This window comes from Pygocentrus nattereri, chromosome 16 (assembly GCF_015220715.1).
Source record: "Pygocentrus nattereri isolate fPygNat1 chromosome 16, fPygNat1.pri, whole genome shotgun sequence".
Classification (NCBI taxonomy): Eukaryota; Metazoa; Chordata; class Actinopteri; order Characiformes; family Serrasalmidae; genus Pygocentrus; species Pygocentrus nattereri.
The window spans coordinates 28,461,984-28,486,461 of record NC_051226.1 but is presented as its reverse complement, the minus strand read 5'-3'; the positions used below and the strand labels follow the sequence as shown (position 1 = coordinate 28,486,461).

Genomic DNA, 24,478 nt, shown 5'->3' with positions numbered 1-24,478 from the left:
ATAAATAAAAATCTGTCAGTAAAAGGAAGTCCAAATTTAGATGTAGTATATGTTGTAATGACCTCTTGCTTATAGGATCTCCCTTTAAATATTATGTTTCTTACCAAACCAAAAAATACATAATAATTTGTGCGTTGATGTTATGTGTAAAGCTGATTAAAAAAAAAAAACACTGAAATCTTAACAACTGTATACATATAACATTTGCCTCAGTCCATTTGGGGATTTGGGGTTTCTCCTACACTCAGTAGAATTCAAATACTTAAGTATTGTTTCCATTTTCTGAGCTACATGTCTGTCCTGCTCTATGTTCTACAAGAGTCTGTGAACCTGCTCCATTTACCCATGAACTTTCAGGAAGCGTCTGGTGAAGAGGGGATGAGCCTGTTAAGGAGCTCAGATCGGCTTAGAGACAGAGCGTTCCAAGTGCGTAACCATGCCTCTTCCATTCGCCCAGGACTAACTCCAAAATAAAAGGCTCACAAACATCCATCTATATGTGGTTCTTACATGGAGCTTCTCCACTCATGCAAACTGCAGGAAGATTCTAGTACATTAATAGTGAATGCAAACAAAAAGTAAAAGCTTGTCCTTTTGTTTACTTGAGATTTCTTTGAAATCTTTTGTTAATACAGAAACATTTTAAATGGCCAAGAATTGTCTTTGTGTTCAGACTCTGCTTTTGCTAAACTGCAACGTCTGTTAAGCTATTATTTAAATATCATTACCTTTGATTTGCATGTAGGGTTTTCCTAGCTCTGAGGTCACAAAGGTTTTCAATAGTGAGCCTTTGTCAACATTTCTACAGATGCTTATGTTTCATCTGTGCCTTTGTGTTGTGGTTTTCATTTCACGGTTTAAATTTGGATCGTTGCTGTCTCCCTTCCACAAAGATGCTGACAGTGACTATTGGACCAGAGTGTACCAGTGGAAAACACTGACGCATTAAAACTGCTTTAAAAATGCATAAGTCATTATTTATTCATCTGATTGTCAAAAATGCAGTGGCATCAGTGCGTTAATGGTTAACTATTGAAGCTAAACCTTCTCACAGCTGCGATCACTTGTAATTTTCATTATTACTGGGCAGCTTTTGCTTCAAAAATGTAAAAGGAACTGGAAAATAAAGGTGTCTGAAATGTTTGTTTGGTCCATTGTATTATGATCTGTCAAAATTACAGGGCTCGACCTCTAAAGATTTCACGTTTCCACCATTGAAGAACCAAAATCAAAGACTACCAAGAAAGCAGTCAACAAACCAACTAGTTAATCAACTACCACCTGCTTGCCCCCTTTCTCTCTCCCTTTCTCTCTCTCTCTCGCGCTCTCTCTCTCTCTCAAATATTCATAACACAATCAATCTGAAAGCTTCTGTCACAGTTCCCAATAGTAATACCATATTATAAAAGGTGCTTCATTTAACTTATCTCTCTGTTTCACCCAAGTGAAAATTTGCCTGTTTTGCAGTCATGGGGTAGCTTCAACAGTGATGGACGAGGGAGGATAGCACTTGTATAATTCACCAAGTGTGGTCGGCAGGGAGCAGTGAACAGGTCTTTGGGGGAGGATAGGAGCCTGGAAGAAGACTTAGCCTACAGTGGGATTTTAATCCCCAGGTGGGCTGGGCCTGTCTCTGGGTCAGTGGGTGAATCAGGGTCGTTCAATTGACAAGGAACATTTTTAACCTTATGCGAAGGATGTGTCTGGATGCAGTGTAATTCTGACTTACCCTTTAACAGTTTAGTCCCCTGGAGAGCTGACTACGTGAGCGTTTAGGACGTGCAGTATCGGGGGGTGGGGGCTGGGCTTGTGCTTTTGTGAGAACAGCACTTAAGCAGACTAGCTAGAGTCTAGCATCTTTGTTCAGTAGATGGCATGTCACCTGATGGCAGCTATGAAACTTGCATGTGCAATGACACAAGTAACACTTCTGCTTTATTTTTAAGGTGTTTCCTAAAGTTTTCAATACATCAAAAACGAACCCACGCAGCATCAATTCAATCAAATTGTCCAATCCTGCAGAATTATGTCTTCTAATACCTTCTAAAATCTAAAAAATGCATAAAATTAACTTACAAATAAATGACAACACATTAAGTATATGTTCGATTATGCACTGTCTCAGTCTTTTTAAATCTGTGAACTCAGTCACTCTGGAGTCTCTATTTGCAATTTTGGCAAATACAACATTGTTAAGGTTATTTAATAAAATGTCAACAACAAGTGTATTGAGTATCTAATACCAAAACATAAATATCTACATTTTCTCTGTTTAGGTTCTTAGCACACCAGTGCAGCCCCCCTAAGCTCAAAGCAAATACTTATGACCCAAGATATAAGAAAAAGCCATTTTCTACCCCTCTCAATTAGTTTGTGTATCAGTCTGACAATGTTCCACTGACACAACAGTGTTCTGAGATGGACCAAGTTAAATAGCGTTACTGAACAGCACTTGATCCATTAACAGCTACAGAAAGCATGGCAGAAATATGCTGTGAGTGGCTTGGAGCAAGGCAAATGGATTTTAGGAGAGGGCAGGCGTGAGCCATTAGGAGCTGGAGTGTGCTGGATTTTAGTAGCTATAATCCCATCACATCTGTCTGCCTTCCTCTCAAGCTATAATCTCTTTTATTTCACGCTCTCTCCCCAGCTCTTACTAGCGCCAATCCCCTCTGCATGCAGTTATTGATGCTAGGCTCTACTCCTGAAGATCATTTACATAAGCTCTGTGACACCCATCAGTGTCTATTGGCATTGCCGAACAATAACTTATCCACAGTCTATACAGTACGGAGCTTACATAAGTTCTGATGTCAGATGTCTTGGAAAACAACACTAGGCAACAACAGAGAAATACACATATACACAACATCTTAAAGAAATTACCCACTAAAATGTTCCAAACAAGGAATGCATGACTGGAATCAGCCAACACCAGAATCAGCAGATTTCTGCCCCAAACACAATAGGAAGAGATCGGAATCAGCCAAAAACACTCATGATCAGTGTCTTCCTATTCCAATCCCAAACTTTCACACCAACATATACAATTTCACCAAAAAGGAAAAAAACAGCAATGCTCTGCTTTCAGATACCAAAGTTTAAAGGATGCCACAAAGGCCAAGAGAACCCTTTAGTTTCGTCTGACACCCATGACACTTACATTCATAACGCGCAGTCCCGGACTGTATTTATAGCCTCTTGTACGCCACAAAAGCAGATGCGACAGGCGTGATGAAACAAGCCCAGCAGCTCATAAAGCTTCTTAAGCTGTTAGTCAGGCTGCCTTTATATTTGGCCTGGTGCGAGAATTCTGGACATTTCGGACAGATCACCTGAGAGTAAATGGAGAAACTCGAGAAAGCTCACTGGTCAACTGAAAGCTGAGACGAGTCATTACGCTTCTGTCACGCAGTTTTACCGGACTGTCCAACGGCGTCTGAAAACGGGCATATCAACGCGCGAGGCATGCAGGGGCTCGGAAATGATCGCGTTCGTCGAGACGTACCTTCAGTTGCATAGTTGTGGTCGCGGAGGAAGCTGTTGTTGATCTTGCGGGTGTCTATGTCCTCGTCCATTGAGAAGGCGGTTTTACGTTGGGGAGCGAAAAGTGGAAGAACCGGGATCCATGATCCGCCGCCGTCCGTTTAGATGCGCGCGGACATCGTCCCACAGAACCGGCGAAGAAGACGCAACACGGAGGTGAGAGACGAGAGAAGCCGCTGCTAATTTGAGCACCAAGTCCGAGCCAAAACGTACACGGCGAAGGAGAAGCGGGGGTGGGGGGGGTCAGCGGTCCGTAGTGTCCAAAACCTGGGCGTGTCAATGAGGCACGGAGCCGATACAGAACCGGGTCTAATCACTCGGATTAATGCACGGAGGACACGGACACACAGCGATGAGGCGAGCAGCGGCACGAGGGGAAAACATGGCGTGAAAAGAGCTGCCACGGACAGTCCTCCGACTTTAGAGACTTTGAGCGGCGAGTTTCGCCTCAGCAGCTGTGGCTCGGTTTTCTTGCTGTCGTTCTGCGTGCGATGGAGTGGCGCAGCCTGCAGCGCCCGGTCTCGCTGCGAGAGACGCTCCGCCCCCTCCGACAGAATCACTGCGAGACGCTCCGCCCCCTCCGACAGAATCACTGCGAGACGCCCCGCCCCCTCCGACAGAATCACTGCGAGACGCTCCGCCCTCTCCTCAAAGTCACAGAGCTAGAGGCTCCGCCCCTCCTATAGAGCCAAAGCCAGAGGCTCCGCCTCCTCCCACAGACTCCCTGCTCGGGATACTAATTAACACCCTACTTGGGGATCTCACACCTACTCTCCTTATTATTGTTATGCAAATATGAAAAAGACTGAATACTTCCAGGATTAAACGTTTAATAAATGTTAATTTATATACAGGTTGATTGATTGATAACAAACAATAAATAGCGAAGGACTAAAAATAAATATAATGTACTGATGAGAATTAAATAAATAATACATTCATAAAAAACACATTCAGTACATCATTGCAGGACCCCGTAGTGTCAACAAAACAAATAACCCAAGAAATGGCCTTGGCTAGAGGCTCCGCCCCTCTCACAGCCTTACTGTCATAGAGCCTCTGTGCCCTCCCACAGAGGCAATGCGGCTGAAACCCCACCCTTTTCATCAAGTCACTGCGACAGAAGCTCTGCCCTCGCACAGACCCCGCCCACACGAGTCTGCGTCAAAGTGTGGGGGTTCAGAGCCCTTTTTATTAATACAACTGCAACTGTAGCAGAGCCCGTCTTAATGGTGTGTGAGAGATGAGAGAGAGTGAAATGTGCACGGTGGGCCTGTGGGCAACTATGAGAGCTCAGTCCATTTAATGTGGGTGTGGGCTCATGTGACACACATACACAGTGTGTCTGCAGGCAATAACAGAGTTCAGCCTGTTTAATTTAGTGGGTGTGTGTCAGTTACAAACTCACATAAAAACAAAGTATGTCTGTAGGCAGCACAAGAGTTTGGGCCATTCGGCTGGGTTTTGTGTGTCAGTTAAACACAAACGCAGACAGAGCGAGGGAGCAAGTGAGAGAGTCAGAGCAAGAGAGTCTATAAAAGAATGACTCATTCAGTACTCCTTGTTTGATGATGCGCAACTGTATGCGTTCTTCTGAATGGAGCTGGGTGTATATTTGTTTGAGCATGGCCACTCCTCTTCCCTCAGTATTCCCACATACAAGTGCACATACATTCCTCACAAGTTCATATGCAGTGCTCTGCAAAAGTCAGAGACCACCCTTCATTTATTAAATTCCAGTCAAAACAGCATGAAGTATAAATATTAATTTTCAGGAGATATTTCTGAGGAAATTACAGCATCTATTAGTTAATCCACTTTCATAAGGAACAGTGGGGAAAGTAAAAGGAAACTCAGTGGAAGAAATTCATTTCAGATTATCAGTAAAAAGGTGCTTAAAGTTTTTATCTTTGAAAAACAGTTCACTCTTGCTTCAGATCTGAAAAAAATTGATAGGTGATTCTGTCCTTCCTTGCACGGTGAGAAGAAGCAACACCGTGGGTCTGAAAAGATGTGTAGCAGTCAAGAACAGCTAAGTTGCTGAGAAAAAGAAATAGAAAAAAGAAGAAAATTAGCCAACTAAACAAGGAAGGTGCTGGTGTTCTCAGAACAATGGACTGTGGACCCCAAAGTCCAGATCTCAACATCACTGTGTTTGGGATTACCTGCAGATATTCAACAACTGAAAGCAGTTTTAAAGGTAAAAGATGGACATGCTAAACAATGAATAAAATATTAGAAATGTGTATTTTCTGTCTTTCTTTATACTTAAAAGTTACTTCATGGCTGTTTTGATTGTGAATGACAAATTGGGGGGTGGGGTGGTAATATGGCACAGTACTATATACATTACATGTCAAAATTACTGTCCAGAAATATGAGGTCTCAGCCATACTTCCCTTTTACCGAAAGCATGTGATTAAACAAGCTGTTAGGACTTGCTGCTTGATGGTGGGCAGAAATCTGCCCTATCCAATAACCACACCCACTCACACAGCCTTCATACTTTCACTGTTGCAGCTGCTGCTTTACATATGAAAATCTCAAATGGACAAGACAGTGCAAAACAGTGATGTAATATTTCATATAGTAAACATTCAATGTGTTATTCACTGATTTGGCAGGCTCTTTTTCAGTGATGCTAACAGGCTTTTGGTCAGCTATTTGGACCATATACTGTCCTCACTAGGCCTGGGCAATAGGGCTATATAATCGGTTATCTACAATGACCGATAAGTAAACCGATGGCGACGTGTAAAAGGTGATAAACAGTGTTTTGGGAAAAGACCAGAGAGAAAAGTAGGAAGGATTAATTTACTGTTAAACAGCTTGGAATTGTAGTATTTCATACTGTAAAAGACACTTAAGTTTCCACACAAACTGTTGAGCTTTATTTAAGGCTGTATTTGGGTCCAGTCTTGCGTCATACACAGAACGGTTCTTCCTTCGCTCTCAGCCTCACTAACTCTAACTTGCTTGGCTGCCAATGATAAAACTGACGCTCTCTTCCTGAACTAAGCATCAAAATAACAGATCATCCAGAATAAGCATGCTCAATTTTTCTCAAATCGTTTCAATACGTTGGGAAACTGGGGTTCATGTTTAAAAAGTGTGCACGCAGAGAGAACTTGTGATAGAATGTTTGATTTAACTGCAACAAAGTATAAATATACACAACTGTTAGCTTGGTGCTATTATTAAAAACAGCGACAGAGAGCTAGTTAGCATTATTTTAACAGTGGCAAGATGAGCAAACAAAGCAAATCGTTTATAAAGCAAACCAAAGCTGTATGGGCTCTCAGAGCAAACAAGCTTAAAAAAGGCAAACGTCATAGTTTTTGTCATATGCCACACCCACTCTCTGCCCCCTTCAATGAGACAGCTAATGAGAGCAGTGGACATTAGCATACAAAGCCACCACCCAGAAAATAGTTAGAGTTAAATAGGTCTCCTTTAATATCTCCAACTATGACACTTCACTGTAACTACCGTTAATGCAACCCCCCCCCCCCCCCCCCCCCCCCCACTTGTCTCCACATGTAGAAATGTTCTTGCAGTGCACAGGTCATTTAACACAACACTGCTCACGAACTGCACACGGAATGAATCAAAGGCATTATCTCTGGCCCACCATAATGCAGGCCACTGGAGCAGGGAGCATGGTTCCTGCTCTACCTTTGTCCAGCACCAGCTTCCCACATCTCCAAATCCTATTGCCTTCGCTCTGTGGAGAATGAAATCCTCTCTAGCTCAAATCCATTTAATTAGGAGATAGTCCGCCCCGCCAAACCTCCCCGAATAATCTTGATACCGATTCCGATAGAAATACAAAAGACGCTTTTGGCACACTAAATGGAGGTTTTAACCTGGTATTACATATTTAAATGGGATGGAAAGGATTAAGAAAAACAAGTACTGATTTCCCACCATATTTTCCACATTAATTGTGAGTTTCTTCTTTCTTTTGAGACTGGAGTACTGATGAGCTATATGGAAAAAAAAACAGCACAACCCTTGAGGACATTTTAAAAATGCATGATATAATGATATGAATAATGAATTCTTATGTCAAAATCATCAGCACTTCAGAACCAAATCATTACCAAAACTGAAATGAATGAACAATTCTGTTTTCTCTATAGTAGTGGGGAGTTACATCAGTAACAGTATACTTCAAACAAAACTGCTAGGATACTTCAAACAGAAAAGATTCTACAAAGCCAAAAACATTGTTTTGAGTTTCAATACATTTTTTACTGCATGCTCAGTAGTGGTTTGTTTTCATTTTCTTTTTTGCTGTCTGAAACAACATCTAGCAGAAGAAAGCTGCCAAGAGCCTATGAAAAATGTTCTGAATTTGAAGTAAATGTGCAAGGTAATACAGAGGACCTCAAAACCTCACATACAAACAATGCCATGTATTTAGCCAGGCATTGTAATGTTTTATACAAAAAGAGAAAATTATTAAAATTGCATATCTTCTTAACTTCATATTTTATACGCACTTGCATCCAACAAGTTATCCATATATTTCACAATAAAATGCTCTGTTATCTTCGTCGCTACGTTTTAAAACCGCTGCAGCTACTTCAGCTGTAAGCTCTGCACATCATTTCATGTGTCTCCAATGTTAACTGAATGAATAATGAAGGGTTTCCAAAACTGACCTGAGTGTTCATTGGTCAGTTTCACACAAAATGTGGATGGACAAACAATTCACCAATCAGAAACTGTGAGAGGCAGATGACGTCCATCTAAACCCCTCTTCAGAGCCTCATAGCTCTGGATGTGAGTCATGTACGATCTTGTGATAAGATGGAATTGAAAGGGCAGAGTCTACTGATTCAGGAAATGCATGAATTGCATTTTGCCGCTGTATTACTGCAAAGATAGAGAAACACCGAAAAATTAAATTTGATGTGTGGGCATGTTTGTCGACCCCAGAGGGTTAAAGTATTGTGACGTTATATTTTTGCAGTACCGCACACCCCTAATTTCACATATTGCACTTCGCTACATCCAGTTAAGCAGGACTAATTTTGTCAAAGGCAAAATTATCAGTCATAGTCATAGCTAAGTCACCTGGGAGCTTCTCATCAAAAAAGTTTATAAAAATTGCCATTATTCAGCCATTATTCTTTAAGTACTAACAACATCCAGCGTGATGTAATGTTATCATGATAAGTAAGGACTGAGGTGCTATACTATTACTGTATCTTTCAGTTAGTGCTGTGTAATACACCGCAAAGAGCTAAAGGCTTAAGATTTTGTGTTGCATGTAAAAGAAACGGTACTCTGGTCTACAGAGACCAGCAGTTAACCAGTGAGCTAACAAACACCCCCGCACACTTAATTGCCTTTCACTCTCTCTATCTCTCACATCTCTTTCTTTCTGTCTCTCTTTCTCTCTCTCTCTCTCTCTCTCTCTCTCTCTCTCTCTCTCTCTCTCTCTCTCCCTCTCCCTCTCCCTCCCTCACACACACACACACACACACACACACACACACACATACACACACACGGATCTGCAGGCTGGTGCCCCAGAGAGTGAGCATTTTCAGGGTAATGGGAGCAAGCAGGGAGAGCTCCGAGGAGGCCTGGGCTGAGATCAATAGTGTGCCTGCTTTAATTAACACTCCTCCACACCGGACACACAGCCAGAGCAGCAGTAGACCTGCCAGCCTCAGGGAGTGTGTTGGGGGTATGTGCGCGTGCGCGTGTGTGTGTGTGTGTGTGTGTACGTGTGTGTGCGCGTGCATGTGTGTGTGTAGGTGGGTGTGTGTGTGTAAGCGAATGAGAGAAAATGAGATGCCATCCACACAAAGTCCAAAGACAACAGTCTCTTTCTCCAGTTCAAATTCTTCACATTCAATTTTTAAAAACAGTCATTGTCATAAAGTGTTTCTTTTTACCCAGGTGGTATTAAGAAGACCAAAGAGAACAAGTGGAAAGAAGGAACTGCTTTATATACAATAAAGAATAAAATTATTAAAGAACCCATAGTGCAATAGTGCACTATGTAGGAACCCCAACTGCACACAATATGCTAAAAAAATGTCGTTTACATCCATTCCAAAGGCTAGAATTTCTAAATTTCCAAAGCTAGCACACTGTTTTCAGAGCTGTTTGGTATTCAGCCTGGGGTTGACGCTACTTCTGACTGAAACACGGATATTTGAAGCGTGTAAGCCATTCAAGTGACATTCTTTATACTTTTATAATTACGTTTTACAGTGAATCATAATCATAAATACTTTAATTCTAACCTGTGATATTAATGATGGAGTTGTTTAGGCTGTTGGCTATCTTTTAGCCTATTAGCTAGCTAGCTGACAAGCCTGGTTCTAGCTAAGAATATAAGTTGAAAGCTCCTCAGTTTAAACAAAAACAGGTTCTTACCTTGTCAGTGCAATTGGTGTGAGCAGCATGAGAGTCAAGGACGGGTTTTTTGGTACAGTAGTACAGAAATCAGTTGTTGTGAGGCGGTCATAGAGGTGCATATATCGTGGATTTCAGCTTTGAATGTGGCTCAGAATTTAGGACCAAAACAATCCATTTCCAATTTCTATTGTTTTGACTATGCACTCCAAAATTCTGGATATACAATGATGACTATGAGCTCAATGTGCAAAATATCAGCTTAATTCAGTACTTTTTGCACCCACACTGGGTGAACTTTATAGAATTCATAGCCTTTTTATATATACTGCCCCCATGTCAGGGGACCACCCGAAACGGAACAAACTCATATAACCTCCTATAAACGTGAAATGTTTAGTACAGGGTTGAAAACCCTTTGCAGTCAGTAACTGCCTGAAGTCTGTGACCCATAGATATTACTAGACAATGTGCATCTTCCCTGGTGAAGCTCTCTCATGCATGTAATGCAGTTGTTTAGGGTCCTGCTTGTTTCTGTGTTTTTTCTGTTGTTTTCTCCAATATGTTAAATTCAGCAAATAAGTAGTAATTGTGCTTTAACAGATGCAGAAGTGTGCTCTTTATAGAGGCTATGTACTTATTTTCATCAACAAAAACATAATCTGACCAGGGGTGCTCAAACATTTACCTGTGACTGTAAATGATAACACACAAATTATGTCTTCAGCTTATCATGTGAGATAAGTATGCAAAGGCTCTAAGCAGCCTTTTTGATACACAGCCTATAAGGTTACTGGAATAATAAATATGAAGCCCAAACTGTGCAAGACAAATCCTTCAACATCAGTGACAAAGGCTTGTAGGGCACTGGCTTAATGTTAGGTGGGTTCATGGGCATCAGGTGGGCAAAAGACAGTAAAGCAGCAGGTAATCAGACAGGGTCAAGCCCTCAAACAGCAGGAGCTAGTGAGCTTCAGCAGAATGTCATCATGCTGAGCTACTAGATATGAGAACAAACATTACTGCAGCTTCTTTACTTCTTTATCTGTGTCTTCTAACACTCTCTAAGTGCTTTCACTTTCCAATGCATCTTATATAACATAAGCATATAGTCACTGTAGTAACAAGCCGTGCATCTCTAAAATCTTTCCTTTACAGGAAAAGAAAATTCAATTTACTTTTATTCATGCTTTTAATTTATTTTATAGCATATATAAACATACTATGACTCATTGGTGTCCTTAGGACACCTTTTCATGACCTTTTTAGAATGCTTGACAAGGAATCACACCCTGTCTCTCATGGATCAATGGATCTAAGTGCTAAGAACTACTTCTTAATAATAACAATAATGTCTCAACAAAAAAGGCTGGAAAATAACCCTTGCCTATTTCACATAAATTCGGCAACCTTGCAAATGAATCAAGACTAAACATTTATATACCAAATATAGTGAATACAATTATATGTTATGCTATGAAGTGTTGATGTTTGAGTGTCTGTATGAGTTATGAACAGTATTTAACTTCAGGAAAGGAAAAACACAAATGCCTGAATGGAATGAGTGAATAAATAAATACATACACAGAAATTTGTGTGAAATTGGCTACAAAAACTGGCACAGAAAAAAATAGCAACATAATTGAAAACAGTTTAGTAATTAACGTATAGCTACTCGAATTCAGTAGTTTTCGTGTTGGATGAGTAACAAAGGCTGCTTCATCAAGTGAGCTAATAAGTCAACATTGAGCTCATTAGTACAACATCCGCTGTTTTCTTTCCAGTTCCGATAAAAGAACACTTACTGTGGAATCAAGCACGTACTAAAGTAAAAGTATCTATTGAAGCTGAATAAGAGTAGTTCATTTGGTTGTAACTACACAAAGTAATTTTTTTTTAACTGACGAAACATTTTTAAGAGTGATGAGGTGCTGAAGTGGAATGCTTGTCTTCAAGGTTTTTTTTTCTCAGTAGACGAAGTACCAACATTAGTTTGTAAGAGAAATACCTTTTTACTGAGCCTGGACCTAGTTAACATCACCTACATTTGTTAGCCAAGATAGTGAAAACTGCTCCAGAGGTAGCCACACTACATCTCAGCCACATCCTTAACAAGGTGTCCTTGCCGTCATGCTCACATTAAGGTGCTTCCCGTAATGAAATGTACCAAATAGTTCATTATTCGGACACTGGCTTGAATGTTTAACAGAGCAAATGTGTATACATGCATATCACTGCTGTCGGAACAAAACCTGGCATCTCCACTTCTGTTGTATTTGAGTTTTTGACATAGTGTGAAAATACTAACAAGTTGTCATTTACATTGTGTGTAAATTTAAGAATGAATGGACCAAAAGAAACAGCCCAGAATAAGTTGGTAAACTGTCTGGTTCCATTGACTTACATTAACACTAAAATATGTTTATTCCTTCTCCTGGAAAGTTTCCATTTTGGAGATACAAGGTTTTGTTCCAACAGGAGCGAAATCCTCATGCCAGACATACTGGCATACTTTGGAATTGTATCCAATATTCTATTAAAACCACTAAAGTAAGAAAAATATATTTCTTGCATATTATATAGAGGAATTTGTGTATAGACCCCTAGTACATAACATTAAATTATAATAAATATGGCACATAGAACACAATGGCAAAGGCAGAGCAATATTTTAAGTGTAGGAAAACAAGTCAAATATATCTCTAGCTTATAATAATAAACTGAGCACCCCCCCCCGCCCGCCCATAACAACTTGACCAACGACCCCTCAAAACACACACACACACACACACACATTTCTCAGACACCTCTCCATGCTTCACAAAGTCTTATTAGGAAGTGAGCCAACTCATCTATTTTAGAGAAGGGAGGAAGGAAGGAGGGGGCGGGTGGTTGGGATTAGAAAACGAGCAAAGAGTGCCATCCATGAAAAACAAAGGATGCAGACTAGGGACACACAAAGGTGTAAATGAACATAATGAATGCTGTGCAGTCATACCAGACAAGAATAAACTGGGCATGTGAGGAAACTGAAATGTTGAAAAAAGGGAAAAGGAGATCAAAAGTGTAAGCACAATAGCCAAGGATGTGGAAGATTGATGGTGTGAATGAGGACTGTGTGCAGTTGGGTAGGTGCATGTGGGTGTGTGAGGGAGAGAGCTAACAAGATAAATGTACAGCTTTGAGGCAGCGGATTAAAAGCAGCCTGCTTTCACATAATCTACAAGGCGTTTTATAATCATGATGACGACTGCAATTTTCTCTCACATGCTAGCAAAGCGCTGTAAATAGCAAGTTTCAAATAACCAAATAATAATAATATTCATACCTGCTATGTCCTTGGGTAAAAAAAATGTTTATTAGTTTTATTTTACTATCAACAGTAATGACAGTGACTTTAGCTGTCAAGGAAACATGGGGAATATTAATATGATCATAGTAAAAATCTATTAATTGTTATTTTATATACTCAACTGAATTTATCTTATCTTTACAAACACATGTAATAAAAAATCTGTATTTTGTATATATTCTGTCTCCATAATATTTTCAAGGTGACAGTATGGGACATGGCACATGGCACTCTGGAAATACATCAGTACCAGGGGGGGATGCCTCAATGGCACTTTTTTCAGAGTGTTCTTAAGTACTCACCAATAACGACTACAATACAATACTTAATAACCTACTTAGAATTCAGTAGTTGTTACTGTGAGCGCAATGTACCTTAAAATTAAATAATTAAAATCTAACTGCTTTTAAATTGCTTACATTAGCTAGCCATGTGACGCCAGTTACCCTGAATAGCGTAGCGCTGCGGCAGAGAAGAGGGGGTTCTATTCCACATCACAAAAGCACTTCTGTACAGTTGTAAGTAAAGTATGTTTCTTAGTTTTTATCCTCATCTGTCACTTTCAACAACAGTCTCCTTAGCACAGAGGAATCACATCCAAGGCTAATGTATCTAAGGAGCTCACTTGTGGAATTGTCTTAATGGGCTGGTTGAGCTGTAGCTGAAGATCCTCTAAAGCAAGGAATACACTGCATGATTTTACAAATTTTTCTTGTTCTTTGGTGACTCACACTGTATGTTTAAATAAACCGTTATGTACGGACAAAGCCTGCGATTTAAATACTCACAATACGCTACACACAGCTCTCTCTATGAACAATCTATGAAAGCTTTTCGGTTTCATTCAAAATAACATGCTGTGTATCTGAGTACTGAGCAAAAAAGCTGAGAAACAGCAGCTTTGCTAACACAGCGCACTGAAACGAAAAGCAGGTGATTATTTATATGGTAGGACAATATGGTCTCTATACAGCCTATTTTACGAAGACAATTTAAAAATATCCGTGTATTAATTTTTATACCTTGTAATTATTTTGAGTCAAACAAAGTAAAGTTGGCATGTACAGACTTCAGTAACACATGTCAACTTTTTGCCCTCCTGTTTGTTTGTGTTTAAAAATGGGCTAAAATTGCACAGTGTATGTCTGGTGAAAATATGCCAAGGCAAATTGTTTAAAATGACCTTTGTGTCCAACTGCCATGGTTCAGCAACACTTCTCTGTGAGAGCAGACCCTCATTTACTGCCAGCTTAAGCTGTTTTTTCACTAGCATGGCAGCATACATTCGGCTTACATCACATGGTACTAGCTGGCATCGGCTAGTTGCATTTTTATTGGGTAGAGTATGAGTAAATTAGAGTGGTTACAGTTATCAATGCACTCCTAATCAATACTGAAATTCTAATGACATTATAACATATAATATTAAGTTATTTACATCAAAATGAGTATAGCTAGCAGAGCTGAAATCTAATGCGAAAAGGGTTGGAAGTTGGATGGAAATACAAAACAAGTGTTCCGTGTTTCAGCACCATGGACAGAGTCACCTGAGAAATAATGCCGCAAGCATAATTATATGCCAACCTCAAAGCAAAATTAACCTTTTTTTACCTTGTTAATTTAGTTCCCTGGCATATTAAGCAGAACTCATTATAACACTTAATTTAAAAGACAAAATTCCTATATCCTGTCACCTTAATTTTTCAAAACTAGCTGAGAGAGATTGTTGGTATTGGATGAATAACATGACAGAGACTGCTTCAGAAGAGCTAAACCCATAGCTAAAGAATATTCAGTTCAATTCAAGATTTATTTATTTAGCACTTTTTGTAAGAGACACAAATGTCTCAAAGCAGCTTTACAGAAAATCCAAGCCCAGCAAGCCAAGGATGACGTTGGCAAGGAAAAAACCTTTAGCAGAACCAAGACTCAAAAGGAGAACCCATTCTTCACTGGTCGACACCAGATGGCAAAACAATAATACAACAAGAGGAATATGAATAAAGAATAAGATTTGACTATTATTTATATTTGTGAATATAGAAAACAAAAATGAGCCTGTCATTGGGCTGAAATATTTGGATTAACCAATGATAATGAATTACTACTGTAAGAAGCATGTCCCAGTAATAATGAGAATAAATCTATGAAAACTTATGACTACTGTTAGAAGTATACCACAGGCATCCATATATACCAATGACACAATGGTGTTAGACGCCTATCATGACATGTTAGTATGCTAATAACGTATTTACGACATGCAATATGTACAATATACAACATGGTTCTACTGTAGGTACATTAAAACACTGCATTCTGATGCAAACTTTATCGTCTTCTACAGGTGTTTTTTCCTCTGTAGTGAACAATGTGTAAACATGTTAGTTTATCAAGGGAATATATTTGAACCATTTCTGGATCTAACATGAGCCCCTTATTAGCAATAAAAACCACACTATCTCTGCCGTTTCTGTCATGTCTTTAACAATACAGGCACTCACATTTTTGAGTACCCAAGTACCCCAGCACATCCGTAATCATAACACAGTGACATTTCTCCACCTGTTAAACGTCTTCGGACTTTTGGTTATACCACTGAGCTCCAGTGGGTTTGAAATAATAGTATTAACCAATAATATCATGCCTTACTTCCGTCTCCCACAACCCTCACCTATCATCAAGTGAAAATGCTTAACTAGCTAAGAGATGCCTCATGATTACCTCATGATTTCCAATTCATCATGAAATACCTCATGATTTCCAATTCATGTTAGGCTTCAGTTTCCTACGATTTTGACTGCCTAATATTCTTTGCTAAGAATCACTTTTACTGCCATAAAATAAACATATGTATGACAGCACCAACATAAAGTTTTACTGTGAATTTGATTCATCTAAAACAATGCCAGCAACCATGATCCCTGTCAACAGAAAGATGAAGGATATGCTCTTCAAATACTCAGACAAGACAAATCTTCAAAACAGAACCTGACACTCTGACAGCTAAGAGCAGCCAGAACTGTCCCACTCTTCTGTCTGCATCATCAGGCCGCGTTTTGAGTGAAGTTGCACAGTCTTGACATTTCAAGCTGTCATGTGTTCTGCAATGGAGTCAGGATCAGGTATAATAACACTGTCATGTAGAGAGAGGTTGATGTGTTTGGCAGACATATCAGACAACAATCAATAATATCATAACAGTAAGCATGTCTAATTTACTCTTAGCTGCTTTAGGTGTCCGGGGCTGATCCAATCGTAAAAAAACCAAGCCTAAATGCAACCAAGACTGGAGATGGGCTGCTATGCAAACAGACAGTTCAGAAGATAGTTTGGCACAATACAAAATCTTCAAAATTAGGGATGTGGGAATTGCGTGTCGATATCTGATGTTTTTCATGTGCACATCTGTCGATGCTGATGCACACAGATTTATGAAATGTACATTTATAAAATTGGGACTAAATGTACTATTCTGGCATCTTAAACATGCAGTAAAATGAATACAATCTAGATATTTTAGCACAGTTGCTCAGCATTGCCTAAATGTTCTACTGCTCTAAAATACAATAAATCTGTTATCTAATATCAACTTATAATATTGGTCAAATCTACATACCTGTCTGATGTGAATGCTTTTTTAGGCCATTTTCTGCTGATACCAATATGATAGCAACATCATCACGTGTCCCTATTTAATACTTCCAAGCAGAATTATGCCAATAGTATGTAGGGTCTTTTGTCAAGTAAAATTAATCATGAATGACAAAACAAAAGCTGGACACCATAGCCCTGATGCCTTTTACAATGTAAGCATCATAAAAAACTGGAGCAGATCTCTCCATTTAGCTCTGTATACTTGTATAGAAGTAAGTTTCCAGTATAGCATCATATCAGGGGATCCCAAAAGACCCCCCTTCGGATTTACATGTAATATAGGAAAAGATGCAAATCGGATTTCTATCTGTCTAACAGAGACATATTTATGCTATCCAGATATGAGATGCATGAAACAACATAAAGTGTGTGTGTGTTTATTCTTCCGGGGTGCTCTGTCTACCTTTTAGTGTACATCACAATCAGGTCACAGTGTTATGAATGAGAAACAGTAATTTTCTGTTCCACCACCACTAGGCCTACCTCCATTAGACGGCCTGCTCAACCATCAGTACCTTATGGCCAATCTCTCAGCAGACCCATTGCTCCTAAATGGTGACCTGTTGTTCCACCTAATATTAGCGACAAGGGGAGGGGAGAAAATGGCGCAACGTTTCCTGGCAAGCCTCTGAGGGGGGCTTTCCGGGGATCAGGCAGACGGCTCGTAGCAGGAGCTTCCGTACCCCGCCAGTCCTGCTGAGTGTGAGCCACAGTTGCCACGGTGATGGTGACACACATCTTGCTCAGTTTCAAAATCGAGTGCTGTTGAACATCTTCAGTGTGCACCATTCTAATCATAGAGACCAACATTTGCTTGGTTATGATTGTGGAAACTGGAGGTGTTCCCATATTTCAGAGTATAACCTAATTTAAAAAGTTATTTATTGGTCATAGTATTGAAACATCTTTACAAACAGAGCCAACACTAGAAGAACTTTCAGAGTAGGGATGCACAATATATTGTTTGAAAACAGCTATCATGATATAGGCTTTTTCAATATTGCCCTTAGAAAAATGTTGCATGAGTTTTTGCTTGATGATGTTACCATCAACCAAGACCATAATATTTAGTTTTACTGAGGTTTGATAAGTTGTCTTTACAAGTCTTACCACAAACTATTTCTGTCCAAATCATATAGGCTTACTTCTCGGCCAGGTTTGGATGAGATCAAAACCCAAGCAACCCTTCCATGAGTGAGACAAACCCATTCATTCAGTCTCTCCAAACAAATTGAAACGGTCTGTATTGCACATTGATAGCAGTTCAAATTACAGTATTGTTTTCATTTCAACAGATAGTGATGTATCTCACTCAGTTTTGTGACTTGGTCTTTCTCTATTTTTTTTTCATCCTTTGGCAGCTTTGTGAACAACAATAGCTAGACTCTGAGATATAGAAGATGGAGTCCCTTCAAAGTTCACACACAAACAGACAACAGCTACACACATACATAATAGCACAGATCTGGCAGTCTCCAGCTCAGTTCAAGCCCAGAGTAATGGCCAAGCGAAGCAGAGGCAGTGAGGTGGAAATAAGACCACCTGGCTTCATCTGCAGCTGTCTGTCACTTCAGCTTAGCACTGGCCTTAGCTCTCAGTGTGTACTTCTACTATTCCAACTCTTACCAGGCAGTGCCCCCTGCTGGTTAACTTAAGACATTAAAACATTCACCCATGATTTCTATTTAGTGTTAGCAGGACACATTTGAGGAGGTGAAAACAGCACTCCTGATACACAAAAGGTGCGTAATATTTATTTCATAAATAAATGTCTAGTTTTGCTTTGGGGATTAGATGTCAAGCCACAGAGAACAGTGTAGTATTTCTTTGAACCTTAGTTGTAAAGCTTGGTGATAGTGGCATGTGTTTTATGCATTATCCATGCTGTGCTTTATGGCCTCACTAAATTTGAGATGTGTGTTTTATTTTCTGTGGGCACTGGCTGTATTCATTGCAAACAGTACTTTAGCTTTTATGGTGAGGTGAAGGGGAACGAGAATAAACACTGCTGGCAGCAGTGGTTTCATCAAATAACATTAATTAAAAAGATATTTTTATGCCAAGGTTGGACTTTTTGTTTGGTACAGATGATTCTTTCCACACAAAATTAAGGTTCAGTTTCCTAGACATAACACAACAACAAACAGAATCAGTACAAATATCATGCAACAGCCACTGGAAGTGCCTGTTTATTTTCTATAACATTAAGGACCCATCTTTCATCTGCAAGCTCAAACAATCGTAAAAATACATTTACAGTTAATGTGCTACAGATACTATTAACATAATTTGCTAATGCATACTAGTAGCCATCATGCTGGGCCTGAAAAGAGCACATAAAATGTGCCTTGTGAGGCTACATACAGTTGGTTTATGGAAAGATGCTGCCTGATCTAGTAGCAGCTTTACTGCTTAACTAAAGGTAATCCAAAGATAACAGCTTGGAGAAGAAAATGTTCCTGAATCAGTAGGCAAGAAGGTTTTCCATAACAGTGTACACTGTAACTGGGCATTAAACAGTGATGAGCACTGGATTCCAGCTGCCCACCATAGGTCCTGGGGACACAGAGATAGATATTAATCATGAGAAATTGCACAGTGGTTCTATACTTAGACACATTGACCATGGCTTCCTGTGGAGTATGAGGGACTGCCAGGCTCTGGTATTGGCGTTCTCGGCAATGTGATACTGGCGATACTAAAGACAGAATATATGGTTACACCATTAAAGGAAGACCGCTCTTTTCATTTGAGTCCAGTTTTGGAGGGCACAGATGGCACAAGTCAACTCAATCCACAGCAATACAAAATAATGTTTTATTATTTGCACTGGCTCTTATTTGTTGTTTAAGAAACATGGACAGAAAGATTATGCTGTGTTTTACAGTAATCTTGGTTTCTACATTGTAACCTCTCACAATTCAAGCCTAGCACTGTATTAGTAGTGGTGGACGATAGTGTTGCACCAATACCACATCCGCATTGCTGCAATACTGACCCTCAAATGCAGCACCCAGCAAAAGAAAATACTGAAATCATGAAGCAATTACATGCATGCTATTAAGTGATGGGTACTTATGTCCCAGTGAATGGAGCTTGACTGAAGCAAATAACACTTCAGCAGTGTTGAATTAGAGCAAAAATGTTCAATGCAAATTCTATGTAAAAAATGTTCAATGCAAATTCTATAATAGCAGTATTTCGAGGACAGGCACTAGTAGTGGGCAATATACGGATTGAAATTCTACCCAAATTATTAGCCACAAACAAACACAGATAAGGTCATGTAAAAACAGTGAAAAACATGCACATGATAACCAGCCTGAATGACTGATCTTTCAGCAATCCCCCATTCACTGCTGTGCAGTCAGTTACAGACTGAAGTCATGTTAGTCTACATTGTTATCGAGAGAAAACACAGAGAGAAAAAGCTGGCATGGACCCCGTGAATGACCACAATATTTACTAATGTCCAGCCATGTTTGATGCTTGTAGATGTGCAAGTTTTTCAGATGCACATACGGGACAACTTACTTCAGAAATTCAGACAGAAAACAACATTTGCTGTTTTTCTCAAACTGTTTTTCTCAAGCAGAGGGAAGCTGCTAGCTGTTGGAATAAATGTATGATGTTGAAATGAACACTATTTCACACTGTGGTGCACTCATGTTCAGCACATCATTAGCCGTAACACCTCAACACTGCACGTGAATTTCAAGAGGCTCTAACTAGCTTGCAAACACTGTTTAGTGCACTCTGAAAGAAAATTCTGAACGCTTTCCAGGCCTTGCTGAAAAGCCCTGTGTGTGACAAAACTGCTCACTTTGGCACCAGGACCTTTCATTGGGCTGCTATAACAGTCCACCAAATGGTGAGCCCCCCATCTTCCACATCAAAAGACCGGATTCACCAAGAGCTTTAATAAAACCATGCCATCTTTTTAGCACTTCTTTCAGCTCATCAATATTTCCCAAAGGGTACTCAACAGGATCCAGATGTACATTTGCATGCACCTCAAATCTAACGATTCCCATTCCACTACTCCTGCCTCACAATTTCTCCTCTTCTGTAATCTCACTTCTTCATCCAGAATTAGTTCTTCCCCATTGATGATATACAAGGCCCTTATATAAAGCATCCACGGTAGAGCCAGCGGGTACTGAACATGCTGCTGAGTGTTCTGGAAATGGGCCGGAATTGATGAGATGGCACAGAAGAGACAGGAGAAGCAGGTCAGCCGTGGGTGCTGTGATTGCTGTTTGGCTGATGTGCAAATATGACTCAGGCACATCTAAAGCCTCAGAGCTACAATGTGATGGATAAGGGAATTACTTAATTGTTGACACAGTGCTCAACTGTCCATCAAGGCAGTAATACTGAGTAATATCATAACTTACAAAGCTCAGAGCATAAATCATCACAAGGACTTTGAATTAATAGAAGATGTAGTTCCCAAACTATAAAGTGTCACATAAAAGTGAACTTTAAAATGTTACCTGTATAAAAGTCAAATTACATGTATGTGTATGTATAAACATATGTCTGAAAGTATATAGTGAAATGTGAAAAGTTACAGTCTAGTTTTTCCAAGCATGGTACATGCTAGCCTGTATCAGTAAGAATACAGAGAACTAGATAGTGGGTGCTGCTGTTGACAACCGTGATTCTATTTTCATATAATTATCTATTTCTAGAACTTCCAGAGCACTATTATCATAGGATTTTAAAGTAGTTCTTGGCTTATCATTTTGAATAGATATATGAGTACCATTTTTAGACTAAAAGTAATAGCCATTAGTTTCTGAATCTACAAAAATGTACAAAGGAAAAAAAAGATGAAGTTGATAAAGCAAAACATTACACATCTTGTTTTTGTAGTGTGTTGTAGTGTTTATAGTGTTCATATACTGTCCCAAACGTTTTAAAAATAGGTTTGTATGCAAACTACTTCAACAGTTATTATGAAAGTTCAAATTAAATTAATTCTCTCTAGTTTTCTGTTAGTGCTCTGTCTCCACACAGTGGTTATCGTCTTTTGAAGCATTGTCACTAGCTTGAAATCCAGTTACACCCCCCTATCGCCCAGGCCTAACCTCACTGCTGTCCAAGGGCTGTGAGCAGAAGCAGATTCTTTTGTTCTTAAACATCTCCCTAAAGGTGTCTTTTTTAGGAAAAGGACATGGAGTCTGAATTGAGGCAGAGCTTGAACCAGGCAAGCCACTCTGAAAATTATGAAGCATCAGCTTGGCATAAGCTGTGGAATTCAGGGCCCAAGAGGCTGTCTAGACTGTCCTACCTTTCATTGTCGCAACAAAACCCACAAGTTTAAGTAAAGGATCCTGAGTCTCACAGAGAATATCTTTTCCAGGCAGAGCCAAGCCACTTGATACCTGAACAACCCCATTCTGCCAACACAGCTGCTTCTGGCATACCTGGATGCAGTCCAGGTCCATAGGATGTGCTGAAGGTCTCGGTATCAAAAAAGGAAACAGAAACGAGAGCCGCTCTCCAATGAGCCATAAGTCAGAGGACAGACAGCTCTAAACTAAGCAAGAAACAATGAGTTTGTCAACATTGTCTGTTTCTGCATAGCGTGTGGCCTCTGCTGTCTGCAGATACACCAATAAATCCTTCAAAAACTCATAAATACAACATAGACATTTCATTAAACTGACTATAATGAAATACAAGTACTGTGATGATTTGAAATGTAATATATTATTTATATGCAACAACAAGGGCTCTCAAAGTTAACACATCAAATTCAATGTGAATCAGAAATCAAAACACATCTTTCTTCCGTGCCATGAAGCATTTCTCAGCGAAACAAGTTATCAGGGAAGGGCTATGAGTTCGTTAGGATTTTATTCTTGAGGACAGGTAGAGGTGATGGGATGTAGAGGTAAATAATGCAAATAATGCACAATGCTGCCATAACCAAAAATCACAAGACATTTTAGAAACAGGCATGAGAGACACTGTTAATGGATTTTATAAGTTTGACTTCATAGAACCATCCACAGTAGTGCAGTATGTTGATATAATAGGATCTGATCCAAGATTGTAGCCCTCTCGTTCAATGCAACTTCTAAATGACATTTAAAGCAATGCCTTCTGCTGGATGGTGCTCACAGTACACCTATGTATAAATAAACAGGCAGTAAACAAACAAAAGCAATAGTCTATATACCTGTACCTATTCCCACCACTGTGATGACATGGTCTTATCCAACGTTTTGAGTTCCTGAGTCTTCTAATTATTTTAAGTAACACTGCTTCTATTCAAAACCTAATCTTTACAGAAACCGCAATGCAATGGTGGGCTGGGCCAGTTTGCCCTACATGCTCACAGACGCCTGACTCCTGAGACTCACGCCCAGCCATGCAAGACTAATCCATCCATCCTTAATCCTAATAGAGGAAGAAAGAAATGCATAGAAAAGAAGAGAGGAAGAATTACAGTGAAGACCACCATGCAAAATGGAAGCTTTTAGTTACTACAGATTAACTGTGGTAACAGTAATAAAGGTTACCGTAACAAGGGAAAAGGTTATAGGATATAAGTATCAAATTTGTGAGCCAATGAATGATGAGATTGAGTGGATTTTCCTTTAAACAATGCTTGTTAGCACAAATTGTGGAAAAATCGGTCCTACTGTACAATGCTTTCAATGACCAGGGAACAGGGAGAAACTCTAGCAAAATAAATGGGGATGATATGTCAGCATCTAATATTGTATTTGCTAATAAATTTTTTAAAAATGTATCTCCCTCTAGTTAAGTACTCTACTGATTTACCAAAAAGAGTAACTAAAAAAGATTCTTAGGCTCTAGAGAATCTCTCTATGTAAAGTGCTAAAAATGCAAAATACTCACAAAAACAGAAAAAAATGTCTGGTTTTTAATGGCTACATAAAAATAATCCGTGGTTCATCCGTTTTTAACCTGTCTTACACTCTCTTCACTGGGTAAGAGCGCTGATTTATCACTGATAAATGACGGACGTTTGTTTAAACAATTACCCTTGGGTATTTAATTATTAGTTTTCAAAGGGTTCCAGATCACTGAGTTGCTAATGATGAGATGATGTTTGTGCTGCTAAGTAGCAATGTGTTTGAGCAATATATGTGATCGATGTCGATCTGGGTGTGCATGCTGTGTTTGTGTTTGTGTGTGTGTGTGTGTGTGTGTGTGTGTGTGTGTGTGTGTGTGTGTGTGTGATTGTATGCATGGACAGCCTGGGCACTTCCCTTCTCACTCTTGGCTATGACTCACTGCTTAACAGGCTTGTATAACAAGCAGTAAGATCAGGACATTGAAAGGGTTGCTGGCACAGAGAAAGCCTGAAGAGCCTGAGACAGACAAACACACCATACAGCAGAAGCATAAAAACAGGACTATGTAGAGAAGAAACTTAACCATGTTGAAAAGTGCCACACAGTTATTATTCGTGCTTAAGGATTTACTTCACCCAAGTTTTAATCAGACTGTAAATTTAATAATTTTAACTCAAGCTTTGAAAACTCTTTTCACTTATTTCACTTT

At 39.6% G+C, this 24,478-nt stretch overlaps 1 protein-coding gene across 2 annotated transcripts in view; it reads right to left on the bottom strand.

The window, feature by feature from the left end:
• Nucleotides 1–24,478, bottom strand: part of ppp2r2bb (protein phosphatase 2, regulatory subunit B, beta b) — an 89,510-nt gene that overhangs the window by 46,712 nt on the left and 18,320 nt on the right. The window contains exon 1 of one of the 2 annotated variants that reach the window (XM_017721251.2): nt 3,509–4,069. The exons of the other annotated variant lie outside the window; for it this stretch is intronic. Coding sequence (XP_017576740.1) covers nt 3,509–3,578 — 70 coding nt within the window. The 5' untranslated portion in view covers nt 3,579–4,069. Of the gene's footprint in view, nt 1–3,508; nt 4,070–24,478 lie in introns of those variants that run through there. 2 annotated transcript variants of the gene reach the window in all.